At 41.2% G+C, this 20,429-nt stretch overlaps 1 protein-coding gene across 8 annotated transcripts in view; it reads left to right on the top strand.

The window, feature by feature from the left end:
- Positions 1-20,429, top strand: part of PLXNA1 (plexin A1) — a 471,845-nt gene that overhangs the window by 67,936 nt on the left and 383,480 nt on the right. For all 8 annotated transcript variants that reach the window (XM_070738367.1, XM_070738366.1, XM_070738363.1 and 5 more), the window contains exon 2: positions 3,714-5,056. In XM_070738367.1, coding sequence (XP_070594468.1) covers positions 3,878-5,056 — 1,179 coding nt within the window. In that variant the 5' untranslated portion in view covers positions 3,714-3,877. The remainder of the gene's footprint in view (positions 1-3,713; positions 5,057-20,429) is intronic.

The raw sequence follows: 20,429 nt of genomic DNA, 5'->3' as shown, positions 1-20,429 counted from the left end.
CAAAGGGCCATTAAACACATTGGGCCATTCTTCTTCGGACGCACACACACACAGAGAACCATAGCTAAAGGAAAAGGACTCTTCAACTTATTTTCAATTTATCTTCAAGGATTTGATACTAAGGAAGACTGCTTTGGATAATTAATTTACTGAAGTTTTTTGTAAAAAAAAAACACCTTATGTAGCCGTTCAACTCGTGACTCTGGGCAGCCTACAGCATGAAATTATGATTATGGCTACATGGGTTCAAAATTGATGCTTTATTAGTTGTTTTCGTCAGGATTATTATTTTTTAAACCTAGAATGATAACACTTTGCAGGAGAATGTTTAAAAAGCGAAGTATTCTGTACAAATATTTAAGGGTATGTTTTGACTTATCTTGGAAGGAAGGACAAGCACACTTCCTACTTTTGTGAAGAGCAAAAACCCCCCCAAAACAAAGCTATGCTCTTGAGTGTTTGAGATGGCAGTTCAGGGAATGAGTAATGTGGCTTCCCCCACCCTTCATTCTGCCTAAAGGCTAGTTCTGAGGTTTCTGAGGTATGTGCTAAATCTAGGATAAGCTCAAGACTTCCTTTTGTTATAAGAATGAGAATCATTTGCCTGGGAGATGGGAAAATCTTGAACATCTTAAAAATCAACTTTCTATGCTTGCCAGACACGCTTGAGTGGAAAGAACATTGGCACTTCCACATAATGGTCAAGTTTTGAAAAAGTAACTTAGTATAAGCAAACAAACATTGATGAGATATAACAGAATAAGAGAGAATAAGAGGTCTACTAGTCTAACCTCCTGCTCCAGCAGGAGACCTTATACCTGTGATGGTGACCCTATGGCACCAGGTAGCATATGGAACCATATTGTAGAGCACATGAGATGTTGCCTTATGTCAGCTCCAGCGCACAGGCACGTGCTGGCCAGCTGATTTTCAGCCTTGGGGAAGGCTGTTTTTGCCCTCTGGATGTTTCCCTGAAGCCCCGGAGTGCAAAAAAACCCAGTCCAACGGACAAACCCGAAGTTTGGAAAAGTGGGCTTCCATTTGCCTGTTGTGCTGTTTTTCACACTCGCAGGCTTCAGGAAGCTTCCTTGAACCCTCCAGAGTGCAAAAAACAGCCCAGCGGGTAAACTGGAGGTCCATTTTTCCAAACTTCTGGTTTGCCCGTTTGGCCAGTTTTTCAGAGTTGCAGGCTTCAGTGAGGCATGTGCACATGAGCAGCGACAGGGGGGATTTTGTGCATGCGCAGGGGCAGTGGAGTCTGTATGTGCATGCAGGGAGGAGGGAAGGGGTATGGGCATGTGCATGCATGCTTGCACACCCACACATCCCCTTTTGGCACGCAAACCTAAAAAGTTTAGCCATCACTGCCCTATATCAATTCAGACAAAAGGTTGTCTGTCAAGAATGAAAAATCCCTAGGTAATATCATAATGCAGAAAGTAGGCCTCAGTTAAGACTGCTGAGTCATTCTGAGGCAGTTGAGTGTGCAGCAACCTAGCAATTATGTGAAAAGTATTTAACTAGGCAAGAGCTCTTTGCTCTTTCTCTCTGTCTGTTCGCTGTTAGCTGTGTGCTGTTGCTGTTCGTGAGAAGTATGCTTTGAAAAAGCTGTAATGCTGTATAAGTTCATCCCTTTAAGTTATTGAACTAAGATAGTTGTAGCGGGGTGCTAGTAAGAGACTAGTTTATTGTATGTATAGTATAGATAGTAGTAGTAGTATAAAGAAATAAATATATTTTTCCACAACTTTCTACTGCTGCTGTGTTTCATTGAAGACTTCAACTCCTCTACTGGTCTGTGGCTGGCTGGACTGGTTTGCTGCTTGGCCACAAACTGGCTATTTTCCGCAAATGCAGCTCTGATATTGTCCAGTCTCTTCTTAACAATTTCCAGTGATGGAGTACCAGCAACCTCTAGAACAGGGGTGGGCAATTAATTTTGCCATGGGGCTGCATGAGAAATTGGGATGGTTTTAGAGGGCCGGACTAATATAATTAACTCAGTTTTACCCAATTCTGTAAAGACCCAGACCCTGGCCTAGCCTAAACACCCAGACCCACTCTACAGACCCCTAATTGTTTGCTTTACGGCAACACGGTGCACCACAGTCACTGCATTGGAGTGATTGTGTGGTTTCTGTGCTTGGCCGTTCTAGGTAGGAGGTTGGAGTCCCCTCCAGTGCGAGGATGAAAGCGCTCACTGCATCTGCCGGGACTCTTCCGGTTCCTGCTTTCCTCACGATTCATCAAGAAAGCAGGAACCGGAGGAGTCCCGGCAGACACGTTGAGCTCTTTCATCTTCACACTGGAGCAGACCCTGACCTCTGAGGACCAGTCACAGATAGCGGGCGGTCTGGTCACAGACAGCAGGCGGGCCGGATGTGACCTTGCTCAGCTCTGCTCTAGAAGAATGCAGGTCCACTGGTTAATTTAATATCTTCAGGAGCATTTTAATACACACGACTTTTGTCACATTAGGAGATGTACTTTGTGGTTTCCTACACAGTTTTTTAAAATTTACCATAAAATGTCACAAACCTTTATGTAAATAAGGTTCTTAGTCAGACTAAATAAATTGAACAGAGAAGGATTTTCTTAGGTTGCTCCCTCCAAACACCTCTAAGTTTCATGCCAAAATCTTTGAACATGTATATAGAGGAAAATAGATTAAGATAAAGGCTGACAAAGTCCATAGTCAAATGCTTTATGAATCTAACACATCATCTTCACATGCCTGCATATGTGAAGGATTGATGGAGCTGGAAGACAAAGTAATGAATAATGGAAACTTTGGTCATGCAGGGGGTATACAAATCCAGATATATATTCTTTAAAACTGGGAAGGAACAAGAAGGATGCCAATTCCTAAAATATTTTATAATTATTTATTTCTTCATGGTCACACCACTTCGTGCAAAATTTGTAAGAACAAAGCGGAAATGACTTTCAAATAACCACGTGCATTTATTCTATTTCTTAACCCATGACTCAAAGCCATTTTTTTTTTCTCGAAAGACAATCTGGCTTTTCAGTTAAGTGTAATTAAGGATTTATGGACTTGTTTCAGTTATTGCATCATACAAATATGTATGGAAGTTTTCCAGTATTCTTTTGTGAGAAATCGATGTTGTTGCCTTTATCCGTTTTAAAACCATGAGAAAACATAACTGACATTGATACCACAGTAATGCAACGCAGTGCAGTTTAATATAAATAGCAATCTTTCAGAACGATGATACAGATGCACAGAACAAAAATGAGCTAAAATTAGTTAAGAATAAATCTAATCCCAGTTTTTTTTTTTTAAGTTTAAGAAGAAAAAAGAAATCCCAGACCTTTACTTTTATGTCTCTTGTTTTTTGTAATTCAAAAGATGTAAAATTAGTCCCTTGGTAACAGGATTCCAAATTTAACGGTAAGGTTTTTGCTGCCATTGGGGGGAAAAAAAGAACATTAAACAAGTCCTTAGAACAATTTAGCTGCTGCTTTCTATAGTGAATTTACAAAAAAAAGTCATGGGAACTTTAATGAGAGGAATGCAGAATGATGAACAAATACTATGCAATGCTTCTCTGAGACAGCTGACTATTTCAGCTATCTGAACCACCTCCATTCCTGAGATGTTTCTAACTGAGATTTTATTGTGCTGTTGTAGTTTGAGTGGCACAACTGTTTGCCTAACCATGCTTGTTTTTTGCATTTTTTTCCTCTAGGGCCATGTAGAATGCCAGCATCCATAATGTCCTGAATCTGGAAACAAGGGGAAAGAAAGAAGTTCGTCCACAGGAATTCACTCTCTCCCACCCTCCAGTTTTTGGTTTGATTCTTGTTTATTTTATAGTTAGATATATGCATTGCTGGATGTGACTCTTCCACCATGTGGCTTCTGAGGCTAAAGCACTATTTGTCAATTAATATTTGGACCCTGCTGCTTCTGGGTAGTTCTTGGTTGCCATTGGCAAAAAGCACTACCAAATCTTCCTCCCCTTTTATGACTTTCCAAGTCACAGACTGGAGTTTGACACACTTGGTGGTCCACAACAAAACTGGGGAGGTATATGTGGGTGCTGTCAACCGGATCTATAAGCTTGCAAGCAACCTGACAGAAATGCGCACACATGTGACGGGTCCAGTAGAAGACAATGAGAAGTGTTACCCACCACCTAGTGTGCAGTCTTGCCCACATGGGCTAGTTAGTACCAACAATGTCAATAAATTGCTGCTGGTGGATTACTCTGGGAATCGTCTGATAGCCTGTGGCAGTGCTTCACAAGGTATCTGCCAGTTCCTACGGTTGGATGATCTCTTCAAGTTGGGCGAGCCGCACCACCGCAAGGAACACTACCTCTCTAGTGTCAATGAGTCAGGAACAATGTCTGGTGTTATAATTGAAGTGCATAATGGACAAAACAAGCTTTTCATTGGAACTCCCATCGATGGAAAGTCTGAGTATTTCCCTACTCTGTCCAGCCGTAAACTGATGGACAGTGAAGAGAATGCAGAAATGTTTGGTTTTGTTTATCAAGATGAATTTGTCTCCTCCCAGCTCAAGATCCCATCGGATACACTCTCCAAGTTCCCCACATTTGATATCTATTATATCTATAGCTTCAGTAGTGAGCAGTTTGTCTATTATCTAACACTGCAGCTGGACACCCAACTTACCTCACCAGACTCTACAGGAGAACAGTTTTTCACCTCAAAAGTTGTCCGGCTATGCGTGGATGACCCCAAGTTCTACTCATATGTGGAATTTCCCATTGGTTGTATGCGAGATGGCATTGAATATCGCTTAATTCAGGACGCTTACCTCAGTAAGCCTGGAAAGGCCTTGGCCAAACAACTGGGCATTTCAGAACAGGACGACATTCTGTTCACAATCTTCTCACAGGGGCAGAAGAATAGAGTCAAACCACCAAAAGAATCTGCCCTCTGCCTTTTCACACTGAAGAAGATCAAAGACAAGATCAAGGAGCGAATCCAGTCATGCTACCGTGGAGAAGGAAAGCTTTCTCTGCCCTGGCTTTTGAATAAAGAATTAGGTTGCATAAATTCAGTAAGTCATTCCTCTTTCTGTTTTTTCCTCCCCTCTTTTCCCCCTGGTTATAAAAATCCTTAGGTTTCCATATTATTATTATTATAATACTTGATTCTCAGCCTGGTCTCCTACCTAGAGATGTAAGGGATGGTTTATTCTAACCATCTTGGGGTAAGTAGTGATTTAATTAATATTGTTTGTGGCGACAGGGCTTATTAATGATACCAAGTGCCTATGAATTGGATTGGGATTTTCTGGATTTTGCAGATGGGATTATGTGCTTGTTTTTCTTCCCTTATTTGTGTTAAACCACTTATAGGCATCAGTGTTTCTTATTCAAAACGGAAAGAACTATGCTGCCAGTTCTTGCTTTGGATTACTTCTGAAGCTTTAAAAAATGGCCTTAGAGGCCAAATGTGATTTCCCCCTCCATTATTTAAAATATGACCATGTTGAGGTGGTTGATCAAAGTTTCTGCCTTGTTTACATAGGAAGGAAAAGGCAGATAATAGGAATAAACATTGGATACTAAATATTCTTAGAGTAAAAAGGTATTTAAAATGACTTTCCTGCTATCTTGATAAATCTATACTGCTGTAAGTCAAGGATATGCATTAATTTTGGTGCATATTTAGAGTTTTCTTTTTTATGTTTTTATGTATTTTTTTTCAGAAGCATAGATGAAAATGCAGCATTTAAACAAATTCCCAGCTTGGACATTTTTCTACTTTTGTAAAAATTTACTTCCCCAAATTTTGGGAAGTTAAATTAGCAAATTTTACGGAAATTTCTATACATGCATCTGGAAGGCACTAAAGCTGAGAAAGAATGGATGAGAGAGTCAGGGACCAGGATTAAGTCTAATAAGTTTGGATTGAGTTTCTTTAGCATTTACTTTTCATTATTACTTCCATGGCAAGTTATGACAGGTAAAGCTGGTGATTGCATGCCCTCCTTATCATGAGTACAGTCTTCCTGGCAGTCCTTATTTGTGTGGAAAATGGCAAGTATTCTTCAAGTCACTTTGATGTGATATCCACACTGCATCCAAACCTCATAGGATGTGAGAAGGGGGTATTAGGCAGCAATTTGGTTTAGACATATGGGAATACAAAGCAACTGTATAGTCAATAGTCTTTCTTACTGGCAGGAAAAGGAGTTTCCCAGATCAAAGGTGTGTATCAAGCGCAACTGGAGTGTCAAGTTTTGAAGGCAATTAGAAATAAACTATTGCCCTGCGGGCAAGGAGATGCTGTAAGTCAAAGTAAAAGACTGGAGATGTTCTTTCTCAACAAAGGGAAAGTTGCATGGCTCTGTCCTAAGGGAGGTATTTGCCATAGGCTGTTGCTAAGACAAATACAAGAGGTTTATTGCCCTATTCCATTGTGTAAAGCCTGCAGTGAGGCTGGATGAGGAACCTGCTTTCTTTTACTGAGTTGTATAGCCCTTTTTTAGATTGTATATAATAGGGTGGGCATTTCAGATAGTCATAATGTGGACAGGAATGCAACATAAAAACTATGTTAAAATATAATATAAAAATACATTTCAGATGTGGTATGGGCAATTTCACACAGATAAGGTTAACATACCTGAGACAGATAATAATAATAATAATAATAATAATAATAATAATAATAATAATAATAATTTATTAGACTTGTATGCTGCCCCTCTCTGAAGACTCAGAGCGGCTCACGACAAAATACAAAGCACAAATCTAATATTAAAAACAATTATAAAAACCCATTATAAAAAACACTCATCAGATCGCAGGTTGAAGAAAATAGCTCTAACTCTTAGTTTTATTGGAGTGATTGAAATATGAGGGATTGGATCTCAAATTCCATGGACTCGATCAGTCCTTGGATCAAGGCTGTATTTAAATTTTGGACAAACTCGTAAAAGAACAGTTTAAGATTACCATCTGTATGAATTGGAATAATACTATTCCATAATAATAATATTATAATAACAATAATAATAATAATAATAATAATAATAATAATAAGAATAAGAATAAGAATAAGAATAAGAATAATAAGAATAATAAGAATAAGAATAAGAATAATAATACACAAACTCAAACTCAATCCAGACAAGACGGAATGGCTGTCGGTCTTGCCTCCCAAGGACAACTCGATCTGTCCATCCATTACCCTGGGGGGGGGGAAATTATTGACCCCCTCAGAGAGGGTCCGCAACTTGGGCGTCCTCCTCGATCCACAGCTCACATTAGAGAAACATCTTTCAGCTGTGGCGAGGGGGGCGTTTGCCCAGGTTCGCCTGTTGCGCTAGTTGCGGCCCTACTTGCTCACAGTCACTCATGCCCTCATCACCTCGAGGTTCGACTACTGTAACGCTCTCTACATGGGGCTACCTTTGAAAAGTGTTCGGAAACTTCAGATCGTGCAGAATGCAGCTGCGAGAGCAATTATGGGCTTCTCTAAGTATGCCCATATCACTCCAACACTCCGCAGTCTGCATTGGTTGCCGATCAGTTTCCGGTCACAATTCAAAGTGTTGGTTATGACCTATAAAGCCCTTCATGGCACTGGACCAGAATACCTTCGGGACCGCCTTCTGCCGCACGAATCCCAGCGACCGGTTCGGTCCCACAGAGTTGGCCTTCTCCGGGTCCCGTCGACTAAACAATGTCGTCTGGCGGGACCCAGGGGAAGAGCCTTCTCTGTGGCGGCTCCAACCCTCTGGAACCAGCTCCCCTCTGAGATTAGGATTGCCCCCACCCTCCTTGCCTTTCGCAAACTTCTTAAAACCCACCTCTGCCGTCAGGCATGGGGGAACTGAAACATCTCCCCCTTGCCCATGTTGTTTTGGCATTAGATTGATTGTATGCGTGTTTTGTTTATTTGTTTTAATACTCTGGGGTTGTTTTTTATGAATTTTAGCTTAAAATTGTCATTGGATTGGTGGGTATTGGATTGTCATTATGTATTGTTTTTGTCTTGCTGTGAGCCGCCCCGAGTTTTCGGAGAGGGGCGGCATATAAATCCAATAAATCTAATCTAATCTAATCTACTATTAACAATTTAGTTAATATATAAAATTAATTTAAACTTCCCCTCTGTTCAGATGCCTTTTATTTCTAGGAAGAAACTAGATGCATAGGACATGGTATGATGTTATCTCTTTTATTTTCCTAAATTATTGAATAACGGAAGGAATTGTAGTTACCAATTCAAGAAATGTATAGTGGGTAGGTTTCTCAGATACTCCGATTCTACTTTTAAAGTTTTTGTGGGACTTTTTTTGCATGAGATGGAGAAAAATTTGATACATGTATTTGATGATTGTTAAAATTTAATAAGGGGAACTTTTTTATTTCTTCCTTTTTTGTGGAGAATGGACATTTTATTGTAATCCTAAACTATAATAAGACTAATAAATTAATAATAAATAATAAGCTAATACTCAAAAGTAAGTGTTATTTATATTTTTGGAAGAAGTCAGAAGTCATTCTTTGTATATATTTGTTTTTTCCTTTCCTTTTCTTTATATAATTACGCACTTTGATCTCCATTTATTTTTATTATTTTATCATTTCTTTGGATTGTTAGTTTATGTTCCTTTTTATATGTGTGCTTTGTAAAATGTAATAAAATTATTTAAAAGGATTTATTTTTAACAAAGTCGAGTCCAGCATATTTCAAAGCAGTTTGTTCACTGGGGAACAGTTTGTACTGCCAGGACATTGCCCTTAAAATTTAATCTAATCCATTTTCTTGTGATTTTAACATAAAGGGCATTGGTGGAAGCTATTAATTATTAGAAATGATTAGAAATAATGAATATTAGGATTATTTTAGAAACTGCTCTTCCTAGAGTGGCTTGGATCATACAAGTCAACAACCATATGGAAAAGGAAACTCACATAAAACAAAAGGGTGAATAAAATTTGGACAAATAAAATGTCTGTCATTAAAGTTTATTAAAGTTAGACATTTGGCCCTGATGTGCTATCTATTTATTAATTTATTATTGCCACTCATCTCTTTGATAGGTTGACTATCTATGCTGCACTGTAAGTGTAGTTACAGTAAGTAGTAATATTTGGCCTCCAAACATTGAATTGTCTTAGTAAAATGGGGAAATAGGAAGGAGAATCCAGAAATTACTGAAAGTCCACAAATTTCCCCCTATATGTATAGGACAAGAAATCTGATTCATTGGGATTATACCAGCTCCAATCAGAAGGATTTAGCACTGCATTAAAATTGCCTAGAGTTATATAAGGACCTAAGCAGTACTCTTCCCATGGCTTTTGGAAGCATTAGAAGTTGTATGTGTCTGCTAGTCAGGAAATAAGTACTAGAACTTAGTTTGCTGGATGCTCTTTCCATAAGAGACCAGAGAGATTAAAACTGGAATGCTATTATAAACTGTAAAGTATTATGCTGTTGGTATTAGCAGTTGAGATTGGAATGCAGTGTATAAACACTTGCCCTGTAGTTCTTTACTTTCATAACTTCAGTAATCTTTCTGAATAGGATAACCCGAATATATTTCCGATTTGGTTGACTTGCCTGGTTTTAATGTAATAATAGCAGTGGAAAGGAAACCTTACACAATCATCTGAGTAAGAATAATTCCCCACCATTATTGCGCAACAAATAATTTCCTATGTAAAACTATGTTGCCAACACATGACACGAAAATACCACTATGACAAAACATGGATTATTTAGAAATAGCTTTCAGGAGCTTAAAAGATTTTTGTACTTCACTAAATTCATTCATTTAATTAGATTTCTATGCTGCCCTTCTGAATCGACTCAAACATTTTTTTGTTTTGAAAAAGTGAAACTGCAGAGTTGCAGTAATATTTTTTTTAACTATTATCTTCAAAACATGAGTATGATAGGCAATATAAGATGCTCTGCTACTTTTTATTCTCACGGGATATCTGTATACAGTGATCCCCCGGTTATTGCGTCCCCGACCATTGCGAACGGGCTACATCGCGATTTTTCAACCCGGAAGTAAAAACACCATCTGCGCATGTGCGCCCTTTTTTCCTATGGCCACGCATGCGTAGATGGTGTTCCCCGCCGGGCAGATCAGCTGCTGGGCGGCTTCCCTGGGTCTTTCCCCTCTTGCTGGCGGGAGGGCGAGAAGCCCCCCCCAGCACCCGCTCGCCCTCCGTTCGGCCGGTTTCAGCTTCACATTCCTCCAAGTCATTTCGCCGCTCGTGTCCTGGCTAAACCGGGCAACAGGAGACAGGCTTTGAGTTTTTGGCTGCGGGGGGAGAAGTAGGACTTTCCTAACTCCCTCGCCCCGCAGCCAAAACTCAAAGCCTGTCTCCTGCTGCCCGGTTTAGCCAGGACACGAGCGGCGAAGTGACTTGGAGGAATGGGAAGTCCAAACCGGCCGGTTTCAGCTTCACATTCCTCCAAGTCATTTCGCCGCTCGTGTCCTGGCTAAACCGGGCAGCAGGAGACAGGCTTTGAGTTTTTGGCTGCGGGGGGAGAAGTAGGACTTTCCTAACTCCCTCGCCCCGCAGCCAAAACTCAAAGCCTGTCTCCTGCTGCCCGGTTTAGCCAGGACACGAGCGGCGAAGTGACTTGGAGGAATGGGAAGTCCAAATCGGCCGGTTTCAGCTTCACATTCCTCCAAGTCATTTCGCACCCCCAACCCAACCCGGGTTTGGGGGGGTGCTAGCGAGCCCCCCATGTCGGCGGGGACATTTTAAAACACCCATGCGGCTTTCCAATGACTCCCGAAGACAAACGTCAAACTTCCGCGTTTGTCTTCGGGACTCATTGGAAAGCCGCGCGGGTGTTTTAAAATGTCCCCGCCGACATGGGGGCTCGCTAGCACCCCCCCAAACCTGGGTTGGCGGTTCGGGGGGGTGCTAGCGAGCCCCCCATGTCGGCGGCGATGTTTTAAAACAGCCCCGCCGCCCCCAATCTTCGGCTCCTCGCTAGCGCTGCGGAAGTTAAAAACACCATCTGCACATGCGCAGATGGTGTTTTTACTTCCGCAGCGCTACTTCACGAAAACCCGCTCGTTGCGGGGGGTCCTGGAACGGAACCCTCGCAACGAGCGGGGGATCACTGTAGTCACTTTCGTGGTTAAAGAGAGTAAAATAGTTTAAGACCTGCTTGTGAGCTTCACAATTGGGAGTGGGAGATATGAATTTACAGCTCTGTTGATTTAAAAACAAATTGAGAGACAAAGAAGGAGCACCAGAAATTATGTTAGGTAAATCAAATTTCAATTATCTTGGGTCTTCATCTGGGATAAAAAGCACTTCCCCTCCTACTTCCTCATAATTTATTTTGATTTTTTTTAAAAAAGGTAAAATCCCAAGCAAAGATCTTGCAAATCAGAAGTGATCATACAATCAGGTCATATTAGAATCAAGGTCCAGGCCAACATGCTTATGTCCAGAAAACTGAACGAAAATGGTAAGGGTATTTTTTAAAGGGAAAAGGAGTTAATTTGCTACTCTCTGATATAGCTCAGAATGAGTAAACGTTCATAAAGTCACACCTTTTCTTATTAAGCCTGCCAGACATGTCAAAAAGCAACTCTTGTCATCTGCAGCTTGTATAGCTGCAGGAGTTGTTACCTGACACCTGGAGGGCCTCGGATCAAAGGATGGGCAGGCTTGGAAATAGCTAGGCTGATGAAAGGAAGTACCCACACTTGGTTTTATTAGTGGCAAAAGAGCAAAATGGAGTTCAGGTCACTTGTCTTCAACGCCCCAAAAACAGCTTCTATTTCCAGTGCAAGTTGTTGTCACGCAGCATTTAGAGATGTTTGAATGGTTCATAAAACAAAACAAATGGATGGATCAATTTGCATCATTTGGATCGCTAATTTCTTCTTATTGCTTATTCAATTGCCTCTGGCTGTTTATGACTCAATAGATGCAATTTTACCACAATTGTTTGTCAGTGACTGTCTCTTGTAAGCTCATATTTATGTCATCAATGCTAGATTTAGTCGTTGTTGTCATCCTCCTCCTCCAGTTTTTCCAAGCATTAGAATATTCCTAGACTCTTGCTTTGCATTGTGTGTCCAAAATATTAAAACTTGAACTTCATTATTAATGTTTCCAATGAGCAATCTAAGATTACGTCGTTTAGTACTTAATTATTTCTTTTCTTGTTCTTGTAGACTGAATTATTTTTCAACAGTTTTTTTCATCACAATTTAGTATCACAATTTTCTTTGTTCAGCCTTTCTAAGGGTCCAGCTTTCACAACCATATGTTACAGTTGGGAAAAACCTTGACAATCTGTTCTTCCCTTGTCCATGTGATATCGCTGCACATTAGTATTTTTTTCTAGATCTGTCAGAGTCTTTCTCCCAGGTAGCAGATGTCTCTTTCTTTTATGGCTTTTATTCAAGTTACAGTCCTGAATTTTTGAGTTTAGCAAGATAAAGGCTGGTATTACTTGAATGTTTCTGCCTTGTGCATTAGATTTGCACCATTTGCACCATTTTATATGTTTTAAAATATTGAATAGCAGACTGGCCTTTGTATTCTCTTGTCAAGAAATTCAACAGTTTTGATGGTGATTCGACAGTGTGAAGCAGATTCGACAGTGTGAAGCAGCTGCAAAAAAGGCAAACACAATCCTGGGATGCATCAAGAGGAACATAGAATCTAGCTCACGTGGAATAATTATTCCTCTCTACAGTACTTTGGTACGACCACACTTGGAATACTGTGTTCAGTTCTGGGGGCCCCAATTTAAAAAGGACATTGATAAACTAGAGTAAGTTCAAAGGAGAGTTACAAGGATGGTGAGTGGTCTGGAAACCATGTCCTAGTAGGAACAGTTAAAGGATCTAGGGATGTTTAGTCTACAAAGGAGAAGACTGAGAGGAGACTTGATAGCGGTCTACAAATATCTGAAGGGCTTCACAGAGCAGAGCAGCATTGTTCTCATTAGCACATGGAAGGACTAGAAACAATGGAATGAAACTGCAAGGGAGTAGATTTAGACTGGATATCAGAAAAAACTTTCTAACAGTAAGGGTGATAAACCAGTGGAACAGTTTGCCACGGGACGTGGTGGGCTCACCACCTCCACAGGAGATGGAGGTCTTCAAACAGAGACTGGACAGTCATCTTTCTAGGATGGTTTAATGAATCCTGCATTGAACAGTGTGTTGGACCTGATGAACCTGGAGGTCCCTTCCAATTCTATGATTTTATGTGTTTTATTGGTTCCCTTAGTTTCTAGGATACATATAATTTTCCATAATGTTTGATTCTAGTCCAGTGATGTATCACATGTATCATGAATTTTGAGATTTCCTTGTTCTGTACTTTTAGTACTGTACTTTGTACTGTACTTATATTTTATTTTTCCAGTGGATCTTTGCATTCTTTGCCATTTATTTTTCCCCTCTTTTGATAAAAATGTTTCCCCAGCTTCTGTACTTTTAAAAATTGTCATCATCACCATCCAGTTGTTACCCCTATCTTTTGTGTACTGCTCTCATTTTTATTGACTGAAGAAAACTTTTCTATTTTTGTATGCAAATCATAAAGAAAGTTTTGTTTTGCTGTGTCCATTCAGTGATGTCCATATGTAGTCTTTTAGCTTGTTGAAGAAGGTATTTGCTATAAATTCTGCTTTTTTTTGGCAGAACTCTATTAATCTATCTCCATTTTCATTTCATGCACCAAACCTAAATATTTCTCTTATTGCAAATGATCTCTTACTTCCAACTTTAACATTGCATTCTCCTATAATTAACCTAATGTTTTCATACTGATTTCTAGCTGAGCCAGAGTTAATCCTTACTTCAGTTTAAGGGCGTATTCACATTTAACCATTGATATGAGCAATTTTAAAGACATTCAGCTATTCCAACTTTTGGAAGAGATTTTGTTTGAAGGAAAAACTAAAGAAACTAGGAAAAAAAAGAGAAAATGGAAAATAAAAGATAACAGTCTGTTTCTCTGGGCTTTGAGATTTTACTCTCAAAGACAGAGATGAAAATTTATTGGCCTTGCATATGTTGTTAAATTACTACTTCAAAAGTCCTTGGATAGAATGACTAGTGATAACGATCAAGGCAGTTGTAAGTTCAGCAAAATTTAACTTAACAGTTCTATGACGTAGTCTGCAAAAAGAATGTGTTCATGATTAAAGAGCAGAAAGATGTTGCACTTTAAGACTACTTGTTACCGATTTTTCCTTAATATTATCTAGAATTCTAAGGAAATATGAAGTACAGTAATAGCATTTTCTTGCTAATTTATCTATATTATACTATCCCAACCTTTTCTATACCTTTCACCCCTAGAACCAGTGAAGGGCTACCAAAAATTTTACTACCACACTGTGGCCGTGGTTTATGTATTTTCTTTCAACATCTTTAAGTGCAAATTGGGTGCTCTGGGGTGGAGCTCCATTTTCGCTACCCCACTGCATTCCCCCGCATCCAGGCAGTAGCCCACCCCTGCCTAGAACACTTCTGATATATTCTTGCACCCTTAAAAAATTATGCATACAATTATACATATCCACTATAATTTTGAAACTTCTAAACCCAAGTTTTCGCATCCCCTGGAATATCGTCTCGCACCCCTGATTGGGATCCCCTGATCTATAAACACTTTTGGTGCCACACAATGAATATATTGTCATGTTTGAACCAACCTAATTTCTGCCCAATTAAGTATGCCATTTGTATATCACCAGAGATACACACTTTGTTTTTTAGATCTAAAAATGCAGATATGTGGCAGGACCATATGTTGCCTGGAATCTCTGTCCTGCTTAGATATCTAGAGGAAGAAGTATAGAATTGGATTTATTTTTCAGTTTGTCGGCTTATAAATTACAGATCTGGCAGGTACATGGAGCTGCTCTGTGGGAGCAGGTGGTTCTGCTGCCTCCACCTGGGGTGGTTGTGCACAGAGATCCATTTGTAATTGTCCCACTCAGCCCCTCCTTCTCCTCTGCAAACTCCGAGGGATACAGTTAACAGCTGCCTGACAAAGTAAAGGGTTTGCTGTCAAGAATGCTGGGCTCAGAAATCTGATTTTGACTTCAGACTACAGTAATTCGATTCTGGTGGAAAGGGACAAAATTGTTGCTCAGCTGCCTGCTAGGTCACATAACTGCTGACTGAGAGGAAATATAAGACTTTCTCCAGTCTTCTGTTTTCTTTTCCTCAATGTCTTCATCTTTCTAGGAGACCAGATATGGCGCAGATCAGATGCACTCTCTTCTGGACAGAAACTTCGGGAAAGTGACACAAAAACATGGGGATATTTATTTACCTACCTACCTACCTACCTACCTATCTATCTATCTATCAATCATTCATTTATGCCACCCAATCCCGAAGGACTCAGGGTGGCTTACAACAATATAAAATTACAATAACAATAAAAAGAAGTCAAGGAAAAAAATGAGCAATTTCTAAAATCCCAATTAAAACTTAAAAAATAATTCAAGAACACATACTAGTCATTCTTACCAAATTCATATATATGGACAAGCTAGTGGTTGATTTAGGGCCTCCGTGACAAATTAGATTAGATTAGATTATTAGAGTTGGAAGGGACCTTGTAGGTCATCTAGTCCAGTGTTTTTCAACCAGTGTGCCACGGCACACTAGTGTGCCGCGAGACATGGTCAGGTGTGCCGCGAAGCTCAGAGAGAAAGAAAGCAAGAGAGAGAGAAAGCAAGAGAGAGAGAGAAAGAAAGCAAGAGAGAGAAAGAGCGCGCGAGAGAGAAAGAACGAGAGAGAAAGAAAGCAAGTGAGAGAGAGAACAAGAGAAAGAGGGAGAGCAAGAGAGAGAGAGAGCAAGAGAGACAAAGAAAGCAAGAGAGGGAGGGGAGAGAGAGAGAGAAAGACATAGAGGGAGGTCGGGAGGGAGAGAGAAAGAGAGCAAAAAAGAGAGGAAGGAAGAGAAAGAAAGGGATGGAGAGAGAGAGAAAGAAAAATGAAGGAAGGGAGGGAAAGAGGGAGGGAGAAAGAAATAGAGCAAAGGGGAGGAAGAGAGAGAGAGAATTTTTTTGTCCAAACTTTTTTAGGCCCCCCCCCCCCCCCCCCGCTCAATGTGCCCCAGGGTTTCGTAAATGTAAAAAATGTGCCGCGGCTCAAAAAAGGTTGTAAATCACTGATGTAGTCCATATGGCAGTCCAATCTCCTATTGGAAGTCTTAAGTGTTGGAACTCCTACGACCTTTGCAGGCAAGCTGTTCTATTGGTTGATTGCTCTCACTGTCAGAAAGTTTTCTCCTTATTTCCGGGTTGAATCTCTCCTTGGTCAGTTTCCATCCGTTATTCCTTGTCTGACCTTCTGATGCCCTGGAAAATAGTTTGACCCACTCCTATGAGTGGCAGCCCCTCAAGTATTGGAACACTGGTATCATGTCTCCCCTCATCCTTCTCTTTGCCAGACTGGCCATGCCCAGTTCCTGCAACTGCTCTTCGTATGTTTTAGTTTCCAATTCCCTTATCATCCTGGTTGCTCTCTTCTGCACTTTCTCTAGAGTTTCAATGCCTTTTTAATAATGCACTTGAGCAGAAAAGTAGCCCCCCTGGTTTGCAACATAGTGTACCTGTGGTTGCAGAAAGGCTTTGAAATATTGAGAATTCGAGAATGCTTAATGGGTCTTGGGCTGCCAAGAAATTCCCAATGCATAAAGTTCTGCCAGTTGTTCAGTTCAGGCTCTCAATCTATAAATGTTAGTCCATAACTCTCCCCCACCACCTCCAAACAATTTGAAAATTCAGATCGTGCATAGTGCAGCTTCAGATCGTGCAGAATGCAGCTGCAAGAGCTATCATGGGCCTTCCTAAATATGCCCATGTCACACCAACACTCCGCAGTCTGCATTGGTTGCCGATCAGTTTCCGGTCACAATTCAAAGTGTTGGTTATGACCTATAAAGCCCTTCATGGCATTGGACTAGAATATCTCCGGGACCGCCTTCTGCCGCACAAATCCCAGCGGCCAGTTAGGTCCCACAGTTAGGACCCAGGGGAAGAGCCTTCTCTGTGGTGGCCCCGACCCTCTGGAACCAACTCTTCCCAGATATCAGAGTTGCCCCCACCCTCCTTGCCTTTCGTAAGCTCCTTAAAACCCACCTCTGTTGTCAGGCATGGGGGAATTGAGATATTCCCTTCCCCCTAGGCTTATAAAATTTATGCATGGTATGTCTGTATGTATGATTGGTTTCTTAAATTGGGGTTTTTTTACATTACTTTTAATATTAGATTTGTTCATATTGTCTTTTTACTGTTGTTAGCCGGCCCGAGTCTACGGAGAGGGGCGCCATTCAAATCTAATAAATGAATGAATGAATGAATGAATGAATCAATGAATGAATGTCTCTGGAATTGCAAAGCAGCAGAAGTACAGTAATACCCCGGTTATTGCGTCCCCGACCATTGCGAACAGGGTAATTTGCGATTTTTCAACCCGGAAGTCAAAACACCATCTGCGCATGTGTGCCCTTTTTTTCTATGGGCACGCATGCGTAGATGGCGCCCGGCAGATCAGCTGCTGGGCGGCTTCCCTGGGTCTTCCCCCTCTTGCTGGCGGGAGGGCGAGCAGCGGGCATCAGCAAGGAGTTTCCCCACCGCCCACGCAAACTCCTCACTGCCGCCCGCCCTTCGCCCGCCCACGCCGTTCATTCTCGCCGCTTTTGAGCTGAGTCCTGAAGCGAATTCGCTCCAGGACTCAGCTCGAAAGCGGCGAGAGCCAGCGCGGACAAGCCTTTCGCTGGCGCTGGCTCTCGGCGCTTTTGAGCTGAGTCCTGAAGCGAATTCGCTCCAGGACTCAGCTCGAAAGCGGCGAGAGCCAGCGCGGACAAGCCTTTCGCTGGTGCTGGCTCTCGGCGCTTTTGAGCTGAGTCCTGAAGCGAATTCGCTCCAGGACTCAGCTCGAAAGCGGCGAGAGCCAGCGCCAGCGAAAGGCTTGTCCGCCGCCTGCCTGCCCGCTAGCGAGGAGCCGAAGATTGGGGGCGGCGCGGCTGTTTTAAAATGTCGCCGCCAGCATGGGGGGCTTGCCAGCACCCCCCGGACCCCCAACCCGGGTTTGGGGGGCTGCTAGGAAGCCCCCCATGCTGGCGGCGACGTTTTAAAACAGCCGCGCCGCCCCCAATCTTCGGCTCCTCGCTAGCGCTGCGGGAGTAAAAACACCATCTGCACATGCGCAGATGGTGTTTTTACTTCCGCAGCGCTACTTCGCGAAAACCCGCTCGTTGCGGGGGGTCCTGGAACGGAACCCTCGCAACGAGCGGGGGATCACTGTATTGTGAGACCATCTTTTATTTGGGCTTATTGGCTCCTTTTGCAAATGATCCAGCTGGGGGGGGGGTGGGAGAAACTCCTTCAAAGATGAATTGGGGAAGGAGGTATCGGACCTATAACATTGGCTTCAAAAAACACTTGTGATTCATGTATTGGTGGTTTCCATTAAATATTGAACTACTGGAGAGAACTGGAATAAGATCAAGGACAGGATTATCCTTGCTTTTGTATCACTTACCATTTGGTGAATATCCATGCTATTTGTATATTTGTATTCTATACAGCAGGCATAACAGTATATCTACTACAGGGCGTAGGTGAAACCATGAGCACCCAAGATGGAGAGAGAATACAAATCTTGCGAAGATTCTGTTTCATTAACCCTACCAATCATTCAGTGGACTTTTTTTAAAAGTTTAGATGAGAAATTAGTGTGGTAGCACATTGACAAAACAACTTGGGGTTTAACTGTAGGATCTGTTCCTAGAATTAGTTATTGTTTTTCATATTCGTGGTGTGCAATAGGTTTGTTTTAATGACTAACCCAAGCAATCTCAAATAACATTAGCAGGAAAACCCCCCCCCCCCACCTACTAGGTGAATTCATGATTGTGGTTGCAGTCTGTGGTGAGTCCCATTATTACAAGTGTTTATACAAGCAAATTTTGTAATTACCTGTTCTGGAATATAAATTTGCCCAGTGTTATGTATTTGGGTTTACTACTAATGAAACATCATTTTTTTTTTAGAAGCTCTTAAAACCCAAATAATATTTTACACACAAATTAATGCATTATTTTAAATGCCAAGTCTTGGGCAATCATCTTAATTCAAGAAGATCCTTCAGAAGGGGGGGGGGGGTTAAGGTTCCATGGAACTGTTAATAATCTTTGTAATTCTCACAATGAACAAGGTGTGCTCCCTTCTCTCTTATGGTTTAAAGGCAAGCACCGAAATTGTATACGTTTTTCCTCAATTCTCTGGGGCATTCTGTGGAATTGCCCACAGTTTTCTGGAGTACTAGAAACCAATCTTGAAGTATATAGTATTTGCCCAGTTTTTTTTCATTCTGCATGACTTGGACCATAGGTTTTTCTCTTTTTTTAATGGGATAAGCAGAAATGATATACAGTGTTCCCTCGATTTTCGCGGGTTCGAACTTCGTGAATAGCCTATACCACGGTTTTTCAAAAAATATTGATTAAAAAATACTTCACGGTTTTTTTCCTATACCACGGTTTTTCCCGCCCGATGACGTCATACATCATCGCCAAACTAATATTTTTTGCAAATAAATTTTTTAAAAAATTATTGTTAATAAATAATTATGTTTATAAATATCAGGATCACTAAGTGTCTTATTCAATGGTGAGTACCAATAATAATGGTGAGTAAATGGTTGTTAAGGGAATGGGAAATGGTAATTTAGGGGTTTAAAGTGTTAAGGGAAGGCTTGTGATACTGTCCATAGCCAAAAATGGTGTATTTACTTCCGCATCTCTACTTCGCGGAAATTCGACTTTCGCGGGTGGTCTCGGAACGCATCCCCCGTGGAAATCGAGGGAACACTGTACCACTGTGATGAGATACAACCAGGACTCAGTGTCCTACATTTTCCAGTATTCTCTTGAATTGAAGTTAAAGGAGCTCATCCATTACCAATCACAATGGTTGAAAAAAGTTAAGCTATGGACATGGACTACAGACAGGGCAGGGTAGATTTATGAAAACCCGATCACACAATATATATTTGCCTGCACAGGCATACATTTGTGCATATCTGAGAAAGACCAAGACTTTTTGTGTGGACAGAAAACATACTGTGTGGACCAGTCTTTAATGCTCATCCATGATATTAACATAGTTCCTAAGATTCTTGATGTCTTGATTCTGAATGTGCCAAATCCAGACGGATTGATCACCAAAGGGGGCTCCAGAGGTATTTGTAGTTATTTCCTGATGTGGAGAAACTGAACACATTTGGCTGGAGAGCTCATTCCAGTTTGTTTGCTGCTTGGTTTTGGACCAGGAATGCATCAGACTGAAAATGGGCTGGGATGGTCTGCTGAAGACCAAGAGACACTGTCTTGTGGTTTCTTCTGTCCTCTTCCTGTTCCATTTGTGGATCCGTT

The sequence above is a fragment of the Erythrolamprus reginae genome, chromosome 2 (genome assembly GCF_031021105.1).
Source record: "Erythrolamprus reginae isolate rEryReg1 chromosome 2, rEryReg1.hap1, whole genome shotgun sequence".
Taxonomy (NCBI): domain Eukaryota; kingdom Metazoa; phylum Chordata; class Lepidosauria; order Squamata; family Dipsadidae; genus Erythrolamprus; species Erythrolamprus reginae.
Note: the sequence above shows the minus strand (reverse complement) of the source record. Positions and strands in the feature narration are given on the sequence as shown.